The 23054-nt window shown below is 39.4% G+C and overlaps 1 protein-coding gene across 4 annotated transcripts in view; it reads left to right on the top strand.

Moving 5' to 3' along the window:
- cep295 (centrosomal protein 295) overlaps positions 1-23054 on the top strand; it is a 57294-nt gene that overhangs the window by 15176 nt on the left and 19064 nt on the right. For 2 of the 4 annotated variants that reach the window (XM_077207510.1, XM_077207512.1), the window contains exons 8-23: positions 1091-1240; positions 1320-1517; positions 3925-4031; positions 6005-6157; positions 8127-8191; positions 8269-8428; positions 9710-9913; positions 10733-10868; positions 11573-11728; positions 11817-11981; positions 13122-13150; positions 13677-13773; positions 18867-18980; positions 19067-19144; positions 20398-20495; positions 20575-20830. In XM_077207510.1, the coding sequence (XP_077063625.1) occupies positions 1091-1240; positions 1320-1517; positions 3925-4031; positions 6005-6157; positions 8127-8191; positions 8269-8428; positions 9710-9913; positions 10733-10868; positions 11573-11728; positions 11817-11981; positions 13122-13150; positions 13677-13773; positions 18867-18980; positions 19067-19144; positions 20398-20495; positions 20575-20830 (2166 nt within the window). Of the gene's footprint in view, positions 1-1090; positions 1241-1319; positions 1518-3924; positions 4032-6004; positions 6158-8126; positions 8192-8268; positions 8429-9706; positions 9914-10732; positions 10869-11572; positions 11729-11816; positions 11982-13121; positions 13151-13676; positions 13774-18866; positions 18981-19066; positions 19145-20397; positions 20496-20574; positions 20831-23054 lie in introns of all 4 variants that reach the window. The other 2 variants (XM_077207509.1, XM_077207511.1) reach the window with 2 other exon arrangements.

Below are 23054 nucleotides of genomic sequence, written 5' to 3' on the forward strand. Positions count from 1 at the left end.
TGGCTGAAAAGCTAAATTCAAATTTCTTTCTTTAATATTAGCAAAATTTGATTTGAATTCTTAAGGCAATACTAAATGTCAGAGGGGAAAAAGTACTGTATTGTCTCCAATGCCCACAAAAGGGCGCAAGTGAGCGCAATAAGCAAATATAAACCAAATCAAGCATCACATCTTTTATTGAAATGAAATGACATTCACTTTTTAAAGTGCATTAACTTTTGAAACAAATGTTCTTAAATAAAATGTAATTTCCTGACTGTGCTTGCAAGGAAAAATTCTGTTCGTGCATCAGTAACCTGAGAAAACACCCTTCAACTGACAAAACAGCAAACTGTCATTCAGAAACAATCCACTTCTCACTACACATCTACGTATTGTTCGTCAAAAACACCCAACGCTCAACTTGATCTGCAGCGAATGCTGAGCGATTTTAGTTGACAATGTTTTCAGCTGATGAAAGCTCTGACCAGACAAGCATGGCGTTGCACGTTTTTTGCCAACAATTGACCCTTCGCAAGGAGTTTGATTGACAGGCAATCTGACCAATCATAATCCGCCATTTTTGTCCGACAAGGAAGTCAGGCGAGTTAGTAGATTAACGTTGGAGGATTTTAACTTGAAAAACTAAGTGTTCTGACGTCTTTCTGCGGTTAAAATAACATTCCTTCTTGTTTATTTGATGTAGGGCTGGGCGATAAAAAGATAACGATAATTATTGCGATATAATTATTCTCGATAAAACGATATCAAGAGTTCGATTAATGTTTATGCGCCAAAAGCGGAATGAAACTCATTTGAACAGCGCGCCACACGGACCATTTATCCGAGCGGCTCAAAGTCTAAACGGACTTTTACATATTAATTACATATTAACAGCGCTGCCGCACTGAATAAGCTAAAAAAAACACACCACGTTAGTTACATCATCGTGTCCCATGCGCATCTTGACACCACAAATTCGTGCATGGTTTTTGCATTCAAATGTGCTGTTTTTATTTGACGAATATGCTACATTTGAGTTTGAAAGCCCTAATGCATATTAAGATCTCTTCTGCATATTGACTGCTTTCCATCATTTGAACTTCTCCAGAGGTCAAAGGTGATGTGGTCCTGCAGCTGGTACCCGAACCTCTTCATCCTCTGTCTGCTGCTAGTCATGACGAGGAGCTGGATGTGACCCTTGACCCTGAATGTGCACCTGAAGGGGAGGAGCCTGATACCCCGGAGACCGAAACACCCGGTGGGCAGCCAATCAGAGAGCAGCATGTCAGATATGCAGTGACGGGACCGCGATGATGATATTCTCTTGTGTTTGGCAGATCCTGGTAGACCGGCTTTGAGACGACTGCTGGACCGCATCAGGAGCCAAAGAGACCGCCAGCGGGCCGCTGCTACAACACTGACGTCACACGAGGGAGACGCTGATGTGGAAGTCTCGAGTGTTGAAACGGGATCTCTGAGCAGCAAGGAGGGCAGTTTAGAGGAACAGACGCCCAGCCCAGCGCACACTGACGGCGGTAAAGCTTCAGCATTGTTCGTCTCTTGCACACGTCTGTTTTACAGGAAGCTAAGGCGGGACATATTGAATGACTCCTCCCTCTTTTCAAATAGCCAATAGCGTTTAGTTTCCCTCACAAGACTACAAGTCGTACTTGACAGCACCATGGAAGCGAATCCGAGCGCTGATGATACACTGGATTCAATAGTAGAGGTGTGAATATATTTCAGCCATTTCATTCTTAACCAACGTACAGTTGGAAAACGGAAAAAAACTGCGCGAAAACAAATCTGTGATCCATTTTAGTGGAAGTGAGAGAGTATTAGTTTTGAATGCTATATTTCAATGCTGGTTTCTTGTGGTTGAACTGATCATTTATGTGTGTAAATTTAAGCATTTCATTTATTTTTCAGTATATTAATAGTATGGGGGTGTAACGGTTCACAAAATTCACGGTTCGACACGACAGTGGTGTCACAGTTCGGTACGTTTTTAAAACAACAAAAAGAAAGAAATCCCAGTGAAATTTCCTTGATTTTTTTTACAAAAATTGTAGCCTATGTCTTTTTTTAAATTTTATTTAAAAAAGTGTTAAGTTATTTTTAAGTAATATTTGAGTTTTCCTACATCTTGAAACTTTTAGTTTTATAAATGGGGGTAATCTTTGAAGGATGAACTAATAATGTTTTGGTCATCACATAAAAAATATAATTTAAATATAATATTTGAGTTTTGAAGTGCTGGAAAAGATGTGACGTACTTAAAAGCATTTGACTAACTGTAACCATGTACGTTTGGCAGGAATAGTGTAACTACATTAAATCCATGGTGAATGTTGCTGATCTGTGGACTTCAAGCCTATAACTAGTTCATTCATGGCACAATGTTTCTCCTGGTCTTTCATCACGTTTGTCAGTTGATGTTGGGGTACATTGTGATCGCACCGGCAGGAAAAATTGTATGAATTGTTCGTTTTGTAAAGCGTACCGAACCGAAAGCCTCGTACCGAACGGTTCAATGAAGGGCTGGGACAACGCGTCGATTACTTATTTTCGGGCTTGAATGAACCATAACACGCACAAATTATGCCAAACTGTCCGTATTGTCGAGTGTCCTCATAAGGGCAGTCTTAAATTAGTAAAATAAAGTATTTTATTTTAAAGAGTAAATTACTCACTCAGACCCGGCGCCAGGATGATTATTATACCAGGAGCCTAATGAATGCACTCCGCTATCTTTTAATACATCTCCGGCGAACGGCTTCTTCGCGTAAAAGGAAAAAATGTCATGAAGCGCAGTGAAATGTAGCGATCTATGTGGCCTTTCCTGATGGATCGAGGTTGTTTCTTAACTTCATTTTATACGTGCAATTCACACGAGCTCTAAGCGCGTCCGAGACTGCTGCAAGTATGCGCTTATAGCTATTAATATCGTGGAAAATACACAGAGGACACTGACATCGCGGTGATATTTTGTGGCTCTTTAATGTGTCGTGACAGATTGCACTTTTTTTTTCAGTAAGGTTTAAGCTAGGCCTATGTGTTTTCAAGGCTTCAAGGTTTTATTGAATGCCAGCTCTGACTAAGAATGCATTACTTTGCACTTGTATAGTCTTTTATTTCGGAATTTTAAGAGCAATAAACAAATATTGCAATGTTAAGGAATTCATGCTTTTTTTCATTCAGATATGTAAATTAACATGTTAAGATTGCTATTAGTCAATTAATGGGGAGATAATCGAATCGGACTGAAAAAACGAATCGTTAGATTAATCGTTTAAAAAAAAAATGTGTTTGTCCCAGCCCTAGTTAATAGTATTCAGTGTCGCACTGGCTTGTCTGCTGCTGATTAGTTCTGTGCCGTCGCTGCTGTAGTGATCTTTTTCTTTGTAGAAAAGTTAGAAGCTCAGACCAGGAGACGGTGGAAGTTTTCCAAGCAGAAGTTCTTTATTGCTTGTCGGTAGCTGCAGTCATTCCAACATCGTCTAACTAAGGGAATTTTACATTGTAGTTTATATACATTTCAAGGGGGAGGGATTACATATAGGTGGAGACTTCTCTGAAACAAAGCAAATGTAAATAAGGTATACAGATTTGGAACCTGCTCAGCATGAGACACGAGAACAGGAAAGGCATAGACTTCTCGTACTGAGATAAGAACTCCAAGACAAACGGTCTCAGTAATAAAATAGCAGGGGTTCAAACTAGCTCAGCATGAGTTTCACCCGGTGAGACACGAGAACAGGAAGGGCCTAGCCTTCACGTACTGAGATGGGACAGTCAGGAATATGATGCTGGGAACCTCTACCGTTTGCAGAGATTTCCTGGTCTCATCATTTATCTCTCAACTTTCTCAATATAAAATACTATTGTATTGGAAATCTAAATTAAACATTTAAATAAAATTTGTAATCCTACACTGCTCAGGCCCTGACGTCAGCGATGAAGCTGTAGTGGCAGGAACGCTGCTGCCCCCGGAGGAGCGAGACCAGCCAACGCCAGCGTGTGTCGAGAGCCAGAGGAGAGCCGCCCACGTGAGTTCATCAGTCTCTGTGTTCACATGATGTAGATCCTTCAGGCGTCGTTCGAAGGCTGAGCTGTGATGTCACACTACTGTTACCTGAATGCCTGTGAAACACACGCTTCATGAGGGTCTCTACACTTGAACTGAGCTCAGTCGTCATTCTGTTAAAGTGCCACTGTTATGGTTTTTCAAATATTCCCTTTCTTGTAGTGTGTAATAGATCTGTTTCTGAATGTAAACTTCTGCAAAGTTTCACTTATCAAAATGGACGACAAATAAAGTTATTGTCTCCTAAAAGAAAGAACCGATTCCGAACCGAAGCCAAAACAAATCATCAGTAATTCCAGCCTTACTTCCTGTTATATACCTACGAAATGTAACAAATTTGCACAATTCCAGCCTATGGCCTTTATTGGCTGCCTGCGAACGACATCAGCTTTGTCCCACCCTACAAACTACAGCCTGTTAAACACAAAAATAAATATCAGTAAATCATTTTAAAGTTAAATATTGAATTATATTTCCCCACAAATATAAATGTCATATATATATATATATATATATACACACACACAGTTACATAGAATTTGATGTGCAAGTAAATATGTATAGGTCCTACAGCATTTTTTTGCATTTTCATTTTGCAACAGTAAATATGAGTATTGCAATTAAAAGTCAACGAAAGGAAGAAAGGTTTATAATCCCCTTTCAAAAATGGGTGAGATGCGAGTAAAGATTTGGGAAAAGAGATTCCGTGAGATTTCTTGTCCAGTGAAATAAGTCGACAAATGGCCAAAACTGATGGGCTCATTTTGGGCCCGAATCCAAATGTTTATATGGTTGTGATGTAAAATTGAATTGCTAACCTATTATTTATTTTGTATACAAAGCTTTTTGCTTCACTCATGTCATATTCACATGAAAAGCCACATTCATTCCAATTAGGGCTGTTACTTTTGTGAAAAAATCCTGTTTGATTTTTGAGAAATATGTGTTCATTGAATCGATTGTAAAATCTATTTTTTCATGTCTAAAGATGTTTCCATTTTGAACACCAAATATTGGCAAATCCACAGACAACTTACAGGCATTAGGACTAACCCAGACGCCCACAAGTCAGCAATATTTCTGATGTTATTGGCGTGAAGTTTTTTGCACAATGACAAACAGGAGTGCAACATTCAAGGATTGAAATTAACACCCGCCAAATTCGGATAAAAATGAACTTTGGCGGCTAACGCAATAATATCACGAGCCAATTTGGCGTGTTTCTATGTTTACTCACTTTGCTGGGGAAGTTCGTGTAAGCCAAATCTGCGTGGATTTAGCGCAAATACGCAACTCGTGAGTCCTCATGATATATTAAATACAGCGTATTGCGCAGAATCTGCGCATTTCTGGCTTGCTTGAACACACACGTCACTAAGCAACAAATAACGGCGCGCTTGTTCACTTGCACTGAAGTAATAGCGAATATTAAAAAGCATTTGGTTTACAGAAAAGACTGTAAATTCTTTTCCAACATCCTACATGTTCTGTGTACTGTATTGATCTGTCTACCTAAAACACATTTTTGGTTAAAAAAAAAAAAGGCAGTTAAAATCGATTCCCTATTTTCGTTTTCGAAACTTGTGTTGGTTGGTCCGATCGATTGTGCAATCGATTTTCGAACGTAAAGTGAGAGCCCTAATTACCATACAAAAAAAAGTTTTGCCGTACCACAGCTGTTGGCGCAGTTGTCTAGTTCTAACTTGGATGAGTCAAAAACAACATTAAGAAGCTTTAAAATAGCATAATATGAGCACTATAGGATATTTTCTAGCATTAAATGAAGACTCCAAAGCATCTAGCCAACTATTAAAAGTTTTATCTTTAGTATAAACATAACACTGAGGTCCTCAGAGGCCTGTATTTAAAAAAAAAAAAAGTATACTAGAATAGGTAGTGGTCTGTCAGTAGAGCTGTAAGATGTTGCATGTCCAGGAGGCGGCGCTGTTGAGCCGGCAGCAGGAGGAGCTGGCTGTGCTGGAGGAGCTGGAGCAGAAGCGGCGTGAGCTGGAGCAGCGGCTGACAGAGACTCAGAGGAGCCGAACGCTGCAGGAGGATGAAGCTCAGAGCCGTCCTGGGCTTCCAGAGGTGTGTCTGTCCACTGAAACCCCTCCTGAACGACTGTGGGCCGTAAGCTGTTGACACCATAACTCTGCACTTATAAAAACATTTGCACTTGCACAAAAAAAACAAAAATGGGAAAATTCAGCAGTAATTTTCCATAAAAATGTGTACATTAGCTGCGTTTCCATTACAGATTTGCACACAACTTTTATAACTACACCGCTCTAGACATTATTTTTAATGAAGGAGCCGTAGGCGTGTATCCAGCATTAATGAAGTCTCTTGAAAACGGTCTCGTCTTCTGTCCAAACATCCCGCGTCTTTAAAGAATGATCGACTGTTACGTACGTCAGGTGACCTGTAGATGCGAAAAAACGGTTTCCAGTGCAGTTTTGCAAAATGTTCCTTTCAAATTGCCTCAAAAACCACCTTATGCAAGCGTAAACTTTTTTTTAAATTAAAAAAAAAAAATTGTGTAGTTTTTGTGAAATTGACGTGTTTCCATTGGGCATATTTTCTATTTGTGATTTAGTCTGAATCATTCATACAGTTTTTGCACGCACTGAATCATTTGGATCGAGCGGGAACTAGGGATGACACTAACGATTACTTTTGTAATCTGTCGATTATTTTGACGATTAATCGAATAATCAGATCCGTTTTTATTACCACAAAAAATATCCTATGGAAGTAAAATAATGCCAAATGTTTCTGAAACAAAAAGCCTGTTGAATTGCACTACTTGAAAAAAATATGCATTGCATTAACTATGCTTGTATTTTAATGCATTGTATTTTTAGGGCTTGCGTTTTTATGGGCTGAAAATTTCAATAATCCATATTCACCTTTCATATTTCACTTACAAAATATTCAAACTGATTAAAAATACAACCTATAATATTCAACAGGCGGTTTTCGGTCCATTTTATTTCGCTTTGCAAATTCGCTTCCACAAATTCAGTGGTTCAAATTCGACAGTAAATCCAACGTTGACGTCCAGGAACTGCAGGAAAAGCAGTAGATTACCGAGCATAATCTCCATCTGCTGTTAGTCGACCTCACCAGCAGGGGGTGCACGCGCATGTTTTGACGAAGACCAAGCAACAGTTAGAGCTTCGTCTCTTTCTTCGTCAACAACAAATATTTTGGAAGTGAAATATGAAAGGTGAATATGGATTATTGAAATTTTACTAATGAAAATGTGTTTGAAATTTTTTGAAAAATGCAATGCATTAAAAATACAATGCATTAAAATACAAACAGGGTTAATGCCTCATACATAATAAGGACAGTATTTTTCTATAATATATTATGGTAACGCTTCATTTTACAGTCCTGTTTCCCATGTACATACATGTACTTATTATAGTAATTACATTAACTGGGTAATAACTAGGTACTAACCCTGAACCCACCCCTAAACCTACCCTTAACCCATGTACCTAGAAAGTACTGGGTAATATAAGGTAAGTACTGTACTGTAAAATTAAGCGTTTCTTATATTATATTATGAATTTTAACAATCAACCTATGTACATTAGGCTATGTATTATAGCCAATCCCTGCAGAGGCACCAACAGCCTGATGTTACACTTTACAGCAGATCAAATCCTGGTTTAATATTGGCCAAACAATATTTAATTAAAATGTTCATATAGGTTTATAAATGATGTACGTTACATATCTGATGATATGTATAGCATTATCTATGCTGTAGTATGTTTTTAAAATGGTTTTAATATATCGCGCAGCCTAAGAAAACGGTGTAATAATGCGGTTCATGGCTACTTGTCAATGGAATGAGCCACTTCCGGTATTTTGCTGGTTACTCGACACGAGTAAATTTAAGTTTGAATACTAGATTTAAAAAAAATCCTCGTTTGCATCAAGGAATTATGACAGCCCTAGCGGCAACGATTATCCAAGCACCAAAAAACACTGGATAAAATGTAATATTTCTCTCCAGCCTGTAAAACAGTGTGTGTGTGTGCAGGTCGAGGCGGAGCCGCACACGCAGAGACTCCATCAGTACCAGCAGAGACTCCTGCAGCAGAACAGGTCAGGCCGGCTCAACATCCGCAGTGATGCTCGTGATGCAGCAGGTGTGTGACGCTGTGCCTGCGCTCTTCCCACAGGCTTCATAAGAAGAGCGTCGAGGAAGCGCGGCGACGACTGCAGGAGTATCAACACACTCTGAAACTACGAGCGTCACTCCAGCAGCCGTCAGTGAGCTCAGAGACCGTCAGTGACGGCACACGCTCGGCTCTTCCAGGAGGAGAGTCTGCTAGGCCACAGGTCAGTGCTCGACTACAGTCACTCCTGGTGAATACCACCACCATTGAAAATGTGACATTGATTGCATACAACAGTTCAACAAACAGTTAAAATGAAGCCACGTACATTTTTAGACGCAATATTGCTCGTTTTTGTTCCGTTTCAACAGCGAAAATAGTTCCAATCAAAGATCAGAGCAGAACCATAGCGCAACACTCAACGCACAATGTTTCATTACTGAATGATTCAGCATTTTGAACTAATCGGTTGAGTCAAAGATTCAATGACCCATTCATAAATAACTGACCCATTCTTGAATGAATCAGGCGTTTGAATGAATGTCTCAATGACTCGCTCATTAAGACGGTCGCCTGCCACCATTTACGGGCGATATAGTGTTATGTTTAAAAGTATCATTCTTTCCAACGTTTCCTATTTGTATATTCAAAAGTATTTAAAAAAATCTCATAACATTTATTTAATGCAGTTGTAATTTTTCTTTGTAAATAATTTAATTTGATCAGCCCTACCTATGGTAACAGCCCTATATTGCCTTATTAATCTAATTGAATTTGAGGAAATTTTAAATGAAAGGTAAAAGCATACATTTAATAAGATTAGGAGGAAAATGCCCTTTACAGCTGCAGATAGAAATATATCAAAGCTATACTACTTTTTTTACTCGGGACAAGTGCACGACAGATTTACTTTAGGCATGAAAAGGCTTAGACCGTGTGTCCACCAAAGCGTTTTTAGCCGGCTGAAAACGCCTAGCACTGGGCGCTTGAGAGCGTTTTGGCAGCGCTGTGTTTTTTCAGTTGAGACGATTCATTGCTATGATACAGAATATCCGCAGCACAGTTTACTTGTAATTGATTTCGTAGATAATTTGTTTCATACTACAAAATTATTTTTCATTTATTTTGTTCGGTTACCTCTGCTGGTTGACGTCGTTGTACAGAAAGAATGTTGTGACAGTTGGTCGGTGTGGTATTTGTCCCGCCCCTCCTCCACTGTGATTGGACGGCTGTGTAAAAAGTGACAGTGATGAGCGCTGCGTTTTACCCAAAGTTGAACATTTTTCAACTCTCAGCGACCAGTAAAAAACGGCGGGCGCTTGAGCATTAAATACACGCTCAGCGCCTCGTTACGCTCATGGCGTTTAAAAAACGCGGTGCTCCCATTGAAAACAATTGGAATTTTATGCCAGCTGCGTGAAAAAACGCTTTGGTGGACACACGACCTTAATGTCTCTGGCCCTGTAATCGAGCAGCCGCTTCACTGCACCTGTTTCCACAGCAGGCTCTCCTCAGCGCACCCAAACCCGCCGGGCCCAATCCCTCGCTGGAAGCTCCTCTTCCCACTCCCGCTGTGGTCCTGGAGCTCCTGCGCAGCCGGCCGCACCCCGCTGACATCACTGGTGCCCAGAGCGAGGCGGAGGAGACGAGACGCCACATGAGGCGACAGCGAGACGCCCTGCAGGCGCTGATCACCGCAGACACACAGGTGACCCTCGCCTGACCACAGGATGAGATCGTGTCGTGTAGTAATGGATGCTTTCAGATGTTATCTGAGATGGATTACCACATTTGTGTATTTACTTGTGAACTCTCTTTGTGCTAGGTAAAACAAACAAGTAAATAAGTTTGAAATGATAAAAGAAAACTGCTTTTAAAAAGAGCTTGGTGAATGACACACCATGTTGTAAAACTTCATAATTTCAAACCCTAATCATAAGTTAATAAAAACCTCTAACCCCACATGTGGGTAAAAATCAACAGTGGCGGGTAACGCTGTCAAATCACTGTTGTTACTTATGTTTACTCCCTTTGCTGGGGAAGTTTGTGTAAACCGAATCTGCTCAGACTTAGCGCAAATACTCAACTCGTGAGTCATCATGATGTATTAAATACAGTGTATTGCACCGGATCTGCTCATATCTGGCTCACCTGAACACACTCGTCACTACACAACAAATAACGGCGCGCTTGTTCATTTGCGTTGAAGCATTAGCGAAGATTAAAGAGCATTTGGTTAACAGAAAATACATTATTTACCAACATCCTACTTTTTTTTATGTTCTTTGTACTGTATTGATCTGTCCACCTAAAACACATTTCTGGTGATGAGGATGAAAGAGGAAGACAGGATTGTGTTCGAATAAGAAATGAATGTATGAAATCTTCCTTTTGGCTAGTAGTAGTTCTGAATGGCCGGTAACTTAAATCTAGTAGCCAAATTGGCCGGCGAGTGAAAGTTAATTTCAATTTATGATCTATCGACTGTTACTCTGCACTTTACAGTGAACCTCTGCTCCTCTGCTAGGCTTCAGTGTGCATCTCTAGTGGCGCTCAGGAGGATCACATGACTTCGAACACGTTACTGAAGGCCATTGAAGAGGCTAACGGGCCCCCGACAGCACCCATCCAGCGGGACGGAGACGCACCGGCCCTCGCTAACGGTAAACGGGCCTCACCGGGCACTGATTCACAGATTTCACCATTTCAGAATCAGAAAGAGCTTTATTGCCATTTGATTCAGATTCACAAGCTCTGGTTTGGATTCCGATCTTGATTGGATCATTCGTTTGGTTATATATCAGGCAAAGTTAATGTCAGTTTTACTTGCGGAAGAAAATCTCTCTCGACTAATGATGTAAATTACACAGGGAACCCTGTCTGTTAGTACATTTCTATAGTTTTAAAGGTCAAATTAACAACATAGCAGTTGAAATTAAATGTTTGGATTATTTATTTTAGTCATTTAAACTTTTTCATGATGGATTTATTAAAAATACCTTAAATAATGAACATATATCACTTAGAGGTTAAGTAAAAATATCATGAATATGTAATAAAGTGCTTTCAAATTCTGTCAAAGCTTATTGTGATTGTTGGATGGGCGGCGCGCTGCAAATAATGTGTTGTGAAGTTTTATTCTTGTCAACAGAAAACAGCACAGACTAAAAGATTGATTCTTGAGAGACAATCAATATGGTTTAATATAAGATGAAGATCGATTAAAAATCGAGAAATCAATATTGTGTACACGCACACACACACACACACACACGCTCTCTCATTCTCTCACGCACTCGCACTCTCTCTCTAACTCCCACACACACTCTCTCTCACACACATTAATGGTGCCGTGTGTGTCTTGTAGACGGTGTGTGTGAGCTGGCCCCAGTGGCCCGTGTGAGAGTGAAGCCCCCGGTGTCTCGTGCTCCCGCTCGTCTGGTGTTCCTCCGGCAGATGCAGCAGCACGAGCTCAGCGCCATACAGGAAGTGGACTCGCCCCTCAACATCAGCCTGGACACAGGTACGCCAGCAGCTGACGCTCCAGCAGGTCTCACGCATCATATCCTGTCTGACCTCGAGTGTGTGTGTGTTGTGATTGGCTCCTGCAGAGCTGCAGTCGTCTTCTGCTGATGTGAGCGAGTCCAGCAGTGCGTCTCTGCCCGCGCTCGCCTCTGCCGGCAGCCACAGCACGAGCGAGAGGTCACAGGTCACGGGCAGGACCAGCCGCATGTCCTGGAGAGACATGCTCCTGCAGGACTCCACTGCCTCGCCAGGTATTATATAGATAGGTATAGGTATTATATTATATGGAGCCTGTAGAATGCTGTCATTTGCCCCTAAAATTCAAGATATTGGGACAAAAATGACATGCATGAGTTTTTATCTTGTATTTTTATCATGATATAGTTAAGAAATATCACATGAGTGACGAGTGCAGTATCGTACAAGTGCTGTGTTTGTCCCGATTAGCACGAGTGCAAATGTAATCTTATTTACTGAACTGTTGCACAAAATCAATAAGTTAATTGTTATATTCTAGACAATGTTGTCTGTTTTTGCTCAATTTTACCCATGAAAACTTTAATTAATCTGCTGTGTCTTTATAGGTAGTTTAAGCTCCAGGATGCATCCAATACAGGCAAAGAAGTACATGATGGACAGGGTTGACACTCAATTAAAACAAATGCTTTTAAACTTGTAATGTTTAAGTTTACAAAGTGTAACTTGATGACTTATAATTATACAATACTATATTGTATCGTAATAAAATATAATCTTAAATTGATTTTAGTTTTAAACACAAATCAAGATCTAAACTGAAATCATATTTCTTCAACACATATTAAACGCACACGTGCACGCAGAATGAAGTCAAAATGGCCGTCTCTGCGAGTATCCTCGTTAACAAGTCGGTTATGTGTTGTAAACAATTAAGAAACCGTATGCGTGTCATTTATATTATGTCTGGCATTTGTCTTAAAGGGACAGCAGCCTAATGTACTCGCAGATGTGTGTGTGTCACCAATGGTGATCAAACAACAAAAGAGGATTTACTTGTGTAGCTTTAACACATATAAATTGTAATTATATTAGTTATTTACAGTGACTTATTTTGCATTTGATTGTTCAATTGAATACTGTTAGAATTACCTGAAAAACATAAATCACTGCTTATTTGAATTGTTTCTATTGTATTTATCTAGGCTTATAATTTGGTTATAATTATCTATGCAGATTCACTACAAAATCACCACGATTATTCTAGAATGATTCATTCTTTTCAAATAGAGCTAAATAAATCATCTGGTGAAATAGTTTTTATATTGCAGAAACTTTTTTTTTTTTTTTCAATATCATGCATCCATAAGTGGTTGTTTGTGCTTTAACACTTCCCGTTGACTTCTCCTCCTCAGGTCCGTGCCTCATGAAGCTCCAGCAGGAGGTAAGACTATCTCTCTCTCTGCAGAAAACCGCTCCTGTAACACGCCTGACGTCACTGATGACGCTAACTCATTCTGAGATCCACAGTTTATGGATCAGTGATGAAAACTAGCCAAATCTGAGCGTGCCGTCACACCAGTGATTATGCTAAGAGAAGCTGATGTGTGTGTGTGTGTGCGCGTGTATGAGAGAGTGTGTGAGAGAGTGTGTGAGAGAGTGTGTGAGAGAGTGTGTGAGAGAGTGTGTGAGAGAGTGTGTGAGAGAGTGTGTGAGAGAGTGTGTGAGAGAGTGTGTGAGAGAGTGTGTGAGAGAGTGTGTGAGAGAGTGTGTGAGAGAGTGTGTGAGAGTGTGTGTGTGTGTGTGAGTGTGTTTGAGCAATGATGAAATTGTTTTGTACCTGAAGTACATGTGAATTATGCATGTATGCTTATGAAGGTCTCTACACTTGAACTGAGCTCAGACGATGAGCTGATGATCAGTGTGTGTGTGTAGAATCACACTGTGTAAAACGATTCTCTGTTTGCTAGCGGTTTAGTGCTGGCTGTCCATCATCTGCTGATCCAGACTATCTCTCATCCACTACGATCTCAACGGGAAGCTACTTCACGAGTGACCAGGAGCCAGGTGTGTTACATTCACATACAGTGTGAACATTAGGGATGGGCAATTTTTGCCAGTTTTTCATTTCGACTTCTCGGTAGGTCTGAAAAATTACTACTCGAGGGCGCGGTGTGTGCGTCATGCCTATAATAAAAATTAAATTAAATAAAATTAAAACTGTACCTTTAATCTCATGGCTTTATTTTTGCAATTGTAATTGCCACCTCTGAGCTGCAATAAACAGTCTGATAATAGATATCTTAATGCCAATTTGTATGCAGCTTCTGAAAAAAAAATCATGGTCGTTGTAGCCTAAAAGTTTGTATAAATAAATTGTTGAATCAAACAAAATATTTCTTTCTAAAGCTACTTTTTGTAATATCTATTTGATGCTTTTCTCATTTAACACAATAATGACTCTATCTTTTGGGTGTAACTTCTCAGACAAATTTGCCACGCGATTTAATTAGTTTAATTAATCACCACATGTAATTAGGTTAGAAAAATGTTCAACGCTTGACAGCCTTAAAGGTTGTATCAGTGATTTTAGGCCCAAAAAAGGCCCAAACATAAATGATCACATTCATCTAATCTTTCCTAACGGTCCGCTAGCTGCCCGCCCCATAAGCAGGCCGTCAAAAAAAACGCGTCTCTGTAGCCAGCCTAGGCTCTGAGATCTGCACACAAAAACAATTGGGTTCACCAACCACTCAAAACCAAAATAAATAGTGTTCCAACCAATAACCAACAGGGGGTGGTGTTGTGATGTTTTGTGCTCGTGCACGGCTGCACGCGAAGTCAGAGTTGAAGAAGCAGCCAGCGTCTATCAACGAACAAGAGAAATTGAACATGCCCGAGTCAATCCCTAAGAGGAGGAGGATGATCAGGGTGAGGGAATACCATCGTGTTTATTTCAAGACCCGAATAGTTACATTGAGTTTTCACCATAGATCTGGCTTCTATTACAAAAGTGTTGTAGAAATATTTTGGATTAATTTTGTACTTTCTCATGAGCTAAAATGTTAAAATCAACTGAATGAATGCCATTTTAGTCACTGTAATACTGACTTCATTCATCAATAACCATCATGTGTTCAGTTATTAATGAATGAATATTGATTTAAATCTAAACAATATTTTAAATTGTAAAAAAAAAAAAACTGACAAAAAAATGTATTTGTCTTTTGAAATATATGCAATCGATTAATTGTCAATAATAATTTAATCGATAAAAGCAAGGTCATGTGTATATATATATATATATATATATATGGGCTGTGACGATACACATAATCTCCCGATTTAATACTATCACGATACTTGGGTGTCAATACGATATGTACTGCAATTCTACAAGTATTGCGATTTCTTTATTGCAATTTTTTTAACACTAGACCATCGGGAAAGTTGAATCATACACATCTTTCTGACTTTTATTTCAGAAGCATCTTACAGTACTACAGTCTCTTTAATAAATGATTCAATAACAAAAAGTCGTCACCTTCTATGTAGTGCTTTTAACAATATGGACTGTTTCAAAGCAGCTTTACAGTGATAATAGGAGGTTACAGTAACATTGTTTTGGCTTTACAGCAGCTCTAGAATAAAGTTATTGTCCAGATAAAGTTAGTTTTGATTCACTTCCGTCGCAAAGATCATTAGTTAACTTAGGGGCCGCTAACACGACACCGTTCTAACAGAAAACCTTTAATGCGATCCGGCCGCTCATTTGCATACCGGTACCGATCCCCATACCGATGCTTAATATACTTAATATAAAACAAACAAAATGGAGCAGTCTGATGCAGCCCACAAGGTTAAATTAAACATTGTCCAATTGTAAACTTTGGAGGACAACATAAACATTTAATCACCTAAAATAGAGAAGTCTGATGTAACTTAAACCTTGTCCAATACAAATCTGAGCAGGACAAAAATTTTATTAATAAATAATTGAAACTCCAAGAACAAATTGGAGTACATTGATGCTACTCATTAGAAGGGATGTGCATTTCAAGCAAAAATAATATTCGAAGATCGCTGGGTATGATTCGATTATTATTCGAAAATCCCCCCCCCCCCATAGCATAGGCCACACACGAGAAAAGCGGAGTGGTCTGACGTTTAAATATAACTTAAAAACGTAAATATACATTTCATATTTGTTTTATATAATATAATGTTCTTTTTTTTTATTTCATCTGTTGATTATATGAAAAAGGAACCGCATGAGATAAGGTAAGATAGGATCATAAGATGCCCAATATATCAGGAGACGAGTGGGTCAGACATGATTTTGACCACTTAATTAAGTTTTGTAGAAAGCCATTCTTTAAAGTGAATTTCGTTTTGTAAAAATTGTATCTTAATTTCAATCAATGTTTCATCAAACAATTGGCTGGATTTAATAAATAAGAAGCGAAATATAGCAGACAATATAATAGGATACGGAGCCGCCGGCGCGTGAACTGGAACGCGTCTCATAAATGAACCGAAACTCAGCGTATAAGATACTTGCCTCACAGACCTGAGAACGTATAGAAAGCTTGAAATGCTTTAAAAAAAACTATTCAAATCGATAAGAAATGGGCTACTCTCTGCTCATGTAGGCTAATCAGTATGAAGTGTGCATTTCTCTCTATAGGCGCGTTCACTACTGCGAAGATGGCGTCAACATCGCCAACTGTATCTTTGCAGACAGAAAACACGAGTTTATTAATAAACAATTAAAATGTACCATGCTGCTTAAACATTACTTTTGCCAGTTCTTTGTGGCAAGCTTTATGCATGCGCTTGATATGCAGAATATAGGCAATATTACAATAAAGCTCATTATGGTTTAGTATTTTCTCCCATATATATTTAAGTAATTAAATTAATCTAAATATGCGATTAGACTAATGGCTTAAATCAAATCAAAGTTTATTTATAAAGCAATTTAAAAAACACACTGTGTACCAAAGTGCTGTACAATTTCAAACGAATTAGATAAAACACAATAAAATACCAGAAAGAATACAATGTAAAAATGAAGAAGTAAGAAAATACTATAGATATAAAATCAAAGTCTAGCGGTCAGCAAAGGCTTCATCAAACAAATATGTCTTAAGCTGAGATTTAAACATGGTTACAGTAGTAGAGGATCTGATGAACATTGGTAACCCATTCCACAACTTAGGAGCAGCGACTGAGAAAGCACAATCTCCTTTAGTTTTTAGACGTGACCGAGGAATTTCAAGGAGCAGCTGATTTTGTGATCTCAGGGATCTCTGTGAGCAACTCAAATGTATAAGTTCAGAAACATATTTTGGTGCCAGTCCATGCAAAGCTTTAAAAGTATATAAAAGTACCTTGTACTCTATTCTAAAATGAACTGGTAGCCAGTGTAACGAGGCCAAAATAGGGGATATATGATCACTCTTTTTTGTTTGTCAGCAACCTTGCTGCTGCTTTTTGTACCCGCTGAAGACGTGTCGGAAGACTGACTTATACCCAGATAGAGAACATTACAGTAATCAAGACGCGAAGAAATAAAAGCATGAATTACTTTCTCCAGGTCACTGAATGATAGGATAGATTTAAGTTTAGCGATATTTCGCAATTGAAAAACTATTCTTCACCACCAAATTTATCTGTCTATCAAATTTTAATTCTGTGTCAAAGATAAAACCCAGAAACACACTGTCTTAAACGTTCAACCAAGATTAAATGATCAACTGTATCAAATGCTGAGCTAAGATCTAGCAAAACCAAAGCAACATTGCTACTAGAGTCAATCTTGACTAAAAGGTCATTAACTACCCTAAGTAAAGCTGATTCTGTGCTATGACCTGATCTAAAACCAGATTGAAATTTATCAAAAACATTATTTTTTGCTAAAAATGATGTAAGCTGATTAAAAACTATTTTTTCTAATATTTTGGATAATAATGGTAGCTTAGATATTGGCCGAAAATTATTTGGATCTGTAGGATCTAGGCCAGGCTTTTTAAGTAGAGGTGCACTACTGCATGCTTAAGACTTGAAGGAACACACCCACTGGTGAGACTGCAATTTATAATTGAAAGAATACTTGGTCCAATCGTATCTATGAGCTTGACAAACAACTTGGGGGGGGGGGGGGAAGCACATCATTAAACGAGGAAGTAGGGTTTAAATGTGCAACAACATCTCTAATAGATGAGAGTGAGATTGGCTCAAATTCAGAACTTTTGAGACATAGAGATTAATATAGAAGTTATATCAACTTGAGGTGGTGTAATCGACAGTCTTATGTCCTTAATTTTTTTTATTAAAAACTTTAAGAACATGTCACAAGTATTTGGTGATGGATCAGGGCCAATGCTACATTCTGGTTTAATAATAGTATTTATAGTAAATGAAATGAACTACTACTACTCGACTAGAAAAAAACTTTAGTCGTGCACGGGCAGCCCTACTTATTTCTCATATTTCCTAACCAGCGCGTCACGGCGGGCGTTCTGAGCGAGCGGCGCTGTGTGGACTGAGCGACTCTTCAGAAGGCGATCTCTCTGGAGGACAATTCTCCACGTGAGATTCCTTTGAAACATACACGGCAAATAGCTCATTTTTTCATTGTTTCTCGACACATAGTAATTCCACACCGCAATGACATGACTGCCAAATCATTTAAGTCCCCATGCATCATGTACCTTCTCACGTTTTGACGTCATCAAATTGTGATCGGTTTGTGAGATCGGCCAAGTTCAGTGAGGACCGATCGAGTTATAAAATGTGATTATCGGCCGATCGATCGGAGCATCCCTAATTTCATCCTCAGTAGATGACAGAAGTTAGCCACTTTCGTTCCAACAATCAAGGACACAAATAAAGCAATTGAATTTGAGTTAATATCAATTCTGGAATTAAAAAAAATATTTTAGAATCGTGAAAAAAAAAAAAAAAAAACGTGATAGCTAGGTGAATCGTTTTTTTCTTCTTTTTTTCTTCTCCCAGCCCTTATATATCATTGTTTTTATGGTCGGTCGTCGCTGGTACATTCCAGCACTCGTGCCCATCCCTAGTGAATGTGCGTCCTGTACGCGGGTTCCTATCCGTCAGAAGAGATCTGTCCCTGAAGCTTGTGTGTTTCTCAGAGGATTCTGGTCTCAGTGTGGAGCCTGACGTGTGCGGCCCGTCTACGAGCGGTTCTGTGCAGCGGATCATCGACAGATACAGCCAAGAGCTCCACGCTTCACTGTCACGCGCAGGTAAACACTGGGTCCTGTAGCGTGAGGTGTGTGTGTGTGTGTGTGTGAGCGTGCAGAACACACACGCTCACGTGTTCTCTGTGCAGGAGCGGCGGACACTAGTCCAGCGGGTCAGTCCTGGTCCAGTGCACTTCGCGATGGAGACGCTCACATCCCAGCTCCAGGTGCTTACAGACACAATCACATCATTTCACACACAATTAAACATCAGAATTACAGCTGCAGCAATTACCTACTGGGGGAAAAGGGGCACTACATCAAAGATCACATGAACACTGTCACTGCACAGAATAAATCCACTGGACATTCACCAATCCTCATTAACCAGCTGAGCGAGCCGATGTGAACAAGAGGCTCATTGTGCGGGTCTTTGTGAGCTCATGCTGAAATGAAGTGCTTGACCGCTCCACTGAATACAAAGAGTGCTCTGCTCGCTTTCTGTATGGAATCCTGTTGTATTTCATGCTGTTAAGAGGACACACACACACCACAAAGTTATATTTAGTTATATGTCGTTTAGTACTGTCAATCGATTAAAAAAATTAACTAGATTAATCACAAATTTTTTCTGTGATTAAAAACATTATAAAATATATTAAAATCGCCTAAACTTATTTTTAAAACTTTAATGTAATAATTTAAAAGTTAATTTCCAAATAAATGTAGAAACCACTTGAAGATAGTATATTTTAAATGTTGAAGGCCAGTGTCACTGATACTAATACAGCTACTGATGTCTCGATGAAAATGACCCCCCCCCCCCATTTTAAACATTAATTATAGCCATTCAACATTACAGTGTAATTTGAAACCTATAAATTTGTTAACGTTTATTAGGCTTCAAAAAATATAACTTAAAATTTAAGTGAACTTAAAACAATCGTCACATAAACCCATAATAATAAATGTCATTTACCTTTGCCCTTTGAAATATACAGAAATTGAATAGTTAGCCAACACTATATATAATTTATGCAGTTAAGACTGTAGATTAATCCTTATTAAAGCTAAAAGATCTTTGTTCTTTGATTAACATTAATGATAGACAGAATTACTGGCTGCTGCACGTGACGGCGATCACTTTCTCAACTCTTACGTTCATTCAAGACTGTTCTTATGAGGATACTCAAAAAAACGGGCATTTTGACAATTGTGTGTGTTATGCTGAGGACTTGATAAACTATATATTTGGTATAAATTATGACTCGGCTCGCTCTCTGATTTACCTATTTGTTCGACAGACATAGACTGAACCCTCCCTTGAAAAGCCATTATAATGGTTCACGAACTGCTGCATAAGGCTTACAATATGAAGGGAAATAATCATCCTATTCATGCAGCCATATTCTGAATTGCATTGAAATAAAAAAATGCAGAAAAAAAAATTGTTACAGTTGTTTGTTTTGTTTATTTTCAGGTGCTTTCCTGGCGCTTCAGCCCCATCCAGACATTGACTCCTCATCATCTTCCTCTTCTTCATCTAGAAATGTAGTGAGGGCCGATCAGAGCCGTCAGGTGCCACGCATATGCATGTTTCTCATTTACATTCTCCTGACTCTGTTGCCATGCTAATGTCTTGGCGTGATCATTTCAGGGCTGGAGCGAGGCCGTGACCCGGATCCTTGAGCGCCTGTCTGATCAGTTATCCATCAGGCCCGGTGAACCCCCGTCTGAAGCGTCCCATCCGTCATCCTCTGACCGGGTCAAGGCTTCTGACTCCTGGCACTCCTCAGCCGGCTCAGACTCGCACTCGGGCGCTGAGCTCCATCAGTCTGTCCTGAGCCAGTTGATTGCCAGAGCATCAGATATGGGTTCATCTCAGGTGTTTGATCAGAGCAGCGCCCGCACAGGTAATCATGTGAGGCTTTGGTGGCGTTTCTGCCCGTGTGTTTCATTACTCTGACTGACTGTGGTTGTTTCATTACTCTGACTGACTGTGGTTGTGTTTCATTACTCTGACTGACTGTGGTTGTGTTTCATTACTCTGACTGACTGTGGTTGTGTTTCATTACTCTGACTGACTGTGGTTGTGTTTCATTACTGATGACTGTGGTTGTTTCATTACTCTGACTGACTGTGGTTGTGTTTCATTACTCTGACTGACTGTGGTTGTGTTTCATTACTGATGACTGTGGTTGTTTCATTACACTGACTGGTTGTGTTTCATTACACTGACTGACTGTGGTTGTGTTTCATTACACTGACTGACTGTGGTTGTGTTTCATTACACTGACTGACTGTGGTTGTGTTTCATTACTCTGACTGACTGTGGTTGTGTTTCATTACTGATGACTGTGGTTGTTTCATTACACTGACTGGTTGTGTTTCATTACACTGACTGACTGTGGTTGTGTTTCATTACACTGACTGACTGTGGTTGTTTCATTACTCTGACTGACTGTGGTTGTGTTTCATTACTCTGACTGACTGTGGTTGTGTTTCATTACTCTGACTGACTATGGTTGTGTTACATTACTCTGACTGTGGTTGTGTTTCATTACTCTGACTGACTGTGGTTGTGTTTCATTACACTGACTGACTGTGGTTGTGTTTCATTACACTGACTGACTGTGGTTGTTTCATTACTCTGACTGACTGTGGTTGTGTTTCATTACTCTGACTGACTGTGGTTGTGTTTCATTACTGATGACTGTGGTTGTGTTTCATTACTCTGACTGACTGTGGTTGTGTTTCATTACTGATGACTGTGGTTGTGTTTCATTACACTGACTGTGGTTGTGTTTCATTACACTGACTGACTGTGGTTGTGTTTCATTACACTGACTGACTGTGGTTGTTTCATTACTCTGACTGACTGTGGTTGTGTTTCATTACTCTGACTGACTGTGGTTGTGTTTCATTACTCTGACTTACTGTGGTTGTGTTTCATTACTCTGACTGACTGTGGTTGTGTTTCATTACTCTGACTGACTGTGGTTGTGTTTCATTACTCTGACTGACTGTGGTTGTGTTTCATTACTCTGACTGACTGTGGTTGTGTTTCATTACACTGACTGACTGTAGTTGTGTTTAATACTCTGACTGACTGTGGTTGTTTCATTACTCTGACTGACTGTGGTTGTTTCATTACTCTGACTGACTGTGGTTGTGTTTCATTACTCTGATTGACTGTGGTTGTGTTTCATTACTCTGACTTACTGTGGTTGTTTCATTACTGATGACTGACTGTGGTTGTGTTTCATTACTCTGACTGACTGTGGTTGTGTTTCATTACTCTGATTGACTGTGGTTGTGTTTCATTACTCTGACTTACTGTGGTTGTTTCATTACTGATGACTGACTGTGGTTGTGTTTCATTACACTGACTGACTGTGGTTGTGTTTCATTACTCTGACTGACTGTGGTTGTGTTTCATTACTCTGACTGACTGTAGTTGTGTTTCATTACTCTGACTGACTGTGGTTGTGTTTCATTACACTGACTGACTGTAGTTGTGTTTAATACTCTGACTGACTGTGGTTGTGTTACATTACTCTGACTGACTGTGGTTGTGTTTCATTACTCTGACTGACTGTGGTTGTGTTTCATTACACTGACTGACTGTAGTTGTGTTTAATACTCTGACTGACTGTGGTTGTGTTTCATTACTCTGACTGACTGTGGTTGTTACATTACTCTGACTGACTGTGGTTGTGTTTCATTACTCTGACTGACTGTGGTTGTGTTTCATTACACTGACTGACTGTGGTTGTGTTTAATACTCTGACTGACTGTGGTTGTGTTTAATACTCTGACTGACTGTGGTTGTGTTTCATTACACTGACTGACTGTAGTTGTGTTTAATACTCTGACTGACTGTGGTTGTGTTTCATTACTCTGACTGGTTGTGTTTCATTACACTGACTGACTGTGGTTGTGTTTCATTACTCTGACTGACTGTGGTTGTGTTTCATTACACTGACTGACTGTGGTTGTGTTTCATTACACTGACTGGTTGTGTTTCATTACTCTGACTGACTGTGGTTGTGTTTCATTACACTGACTGACTGTGGTTGTGTTTCATTACTCTGACTGACTGTGGTTGTGTTTCATTACACTGACTGACTGTGGTTG

The sequence above is a fragment of the Siphateles boraxobius genome, unplaced genomic scaffold (genome assembly GCF_051911475.1).
Source record: "Siphateles boraxobius isolate OS27281-9 unplaced genomic scaffold, OSU_SipBor_1 6, whole genome shotgun sequence".
Classification (NCBI taxonomy): domain Eukaryota; kingdom Metazoa; phylum Chordata; class Actinopteri; order Cypriniformes; family Leuciscidae; genus Siphateles; species Siphateles boraxobius.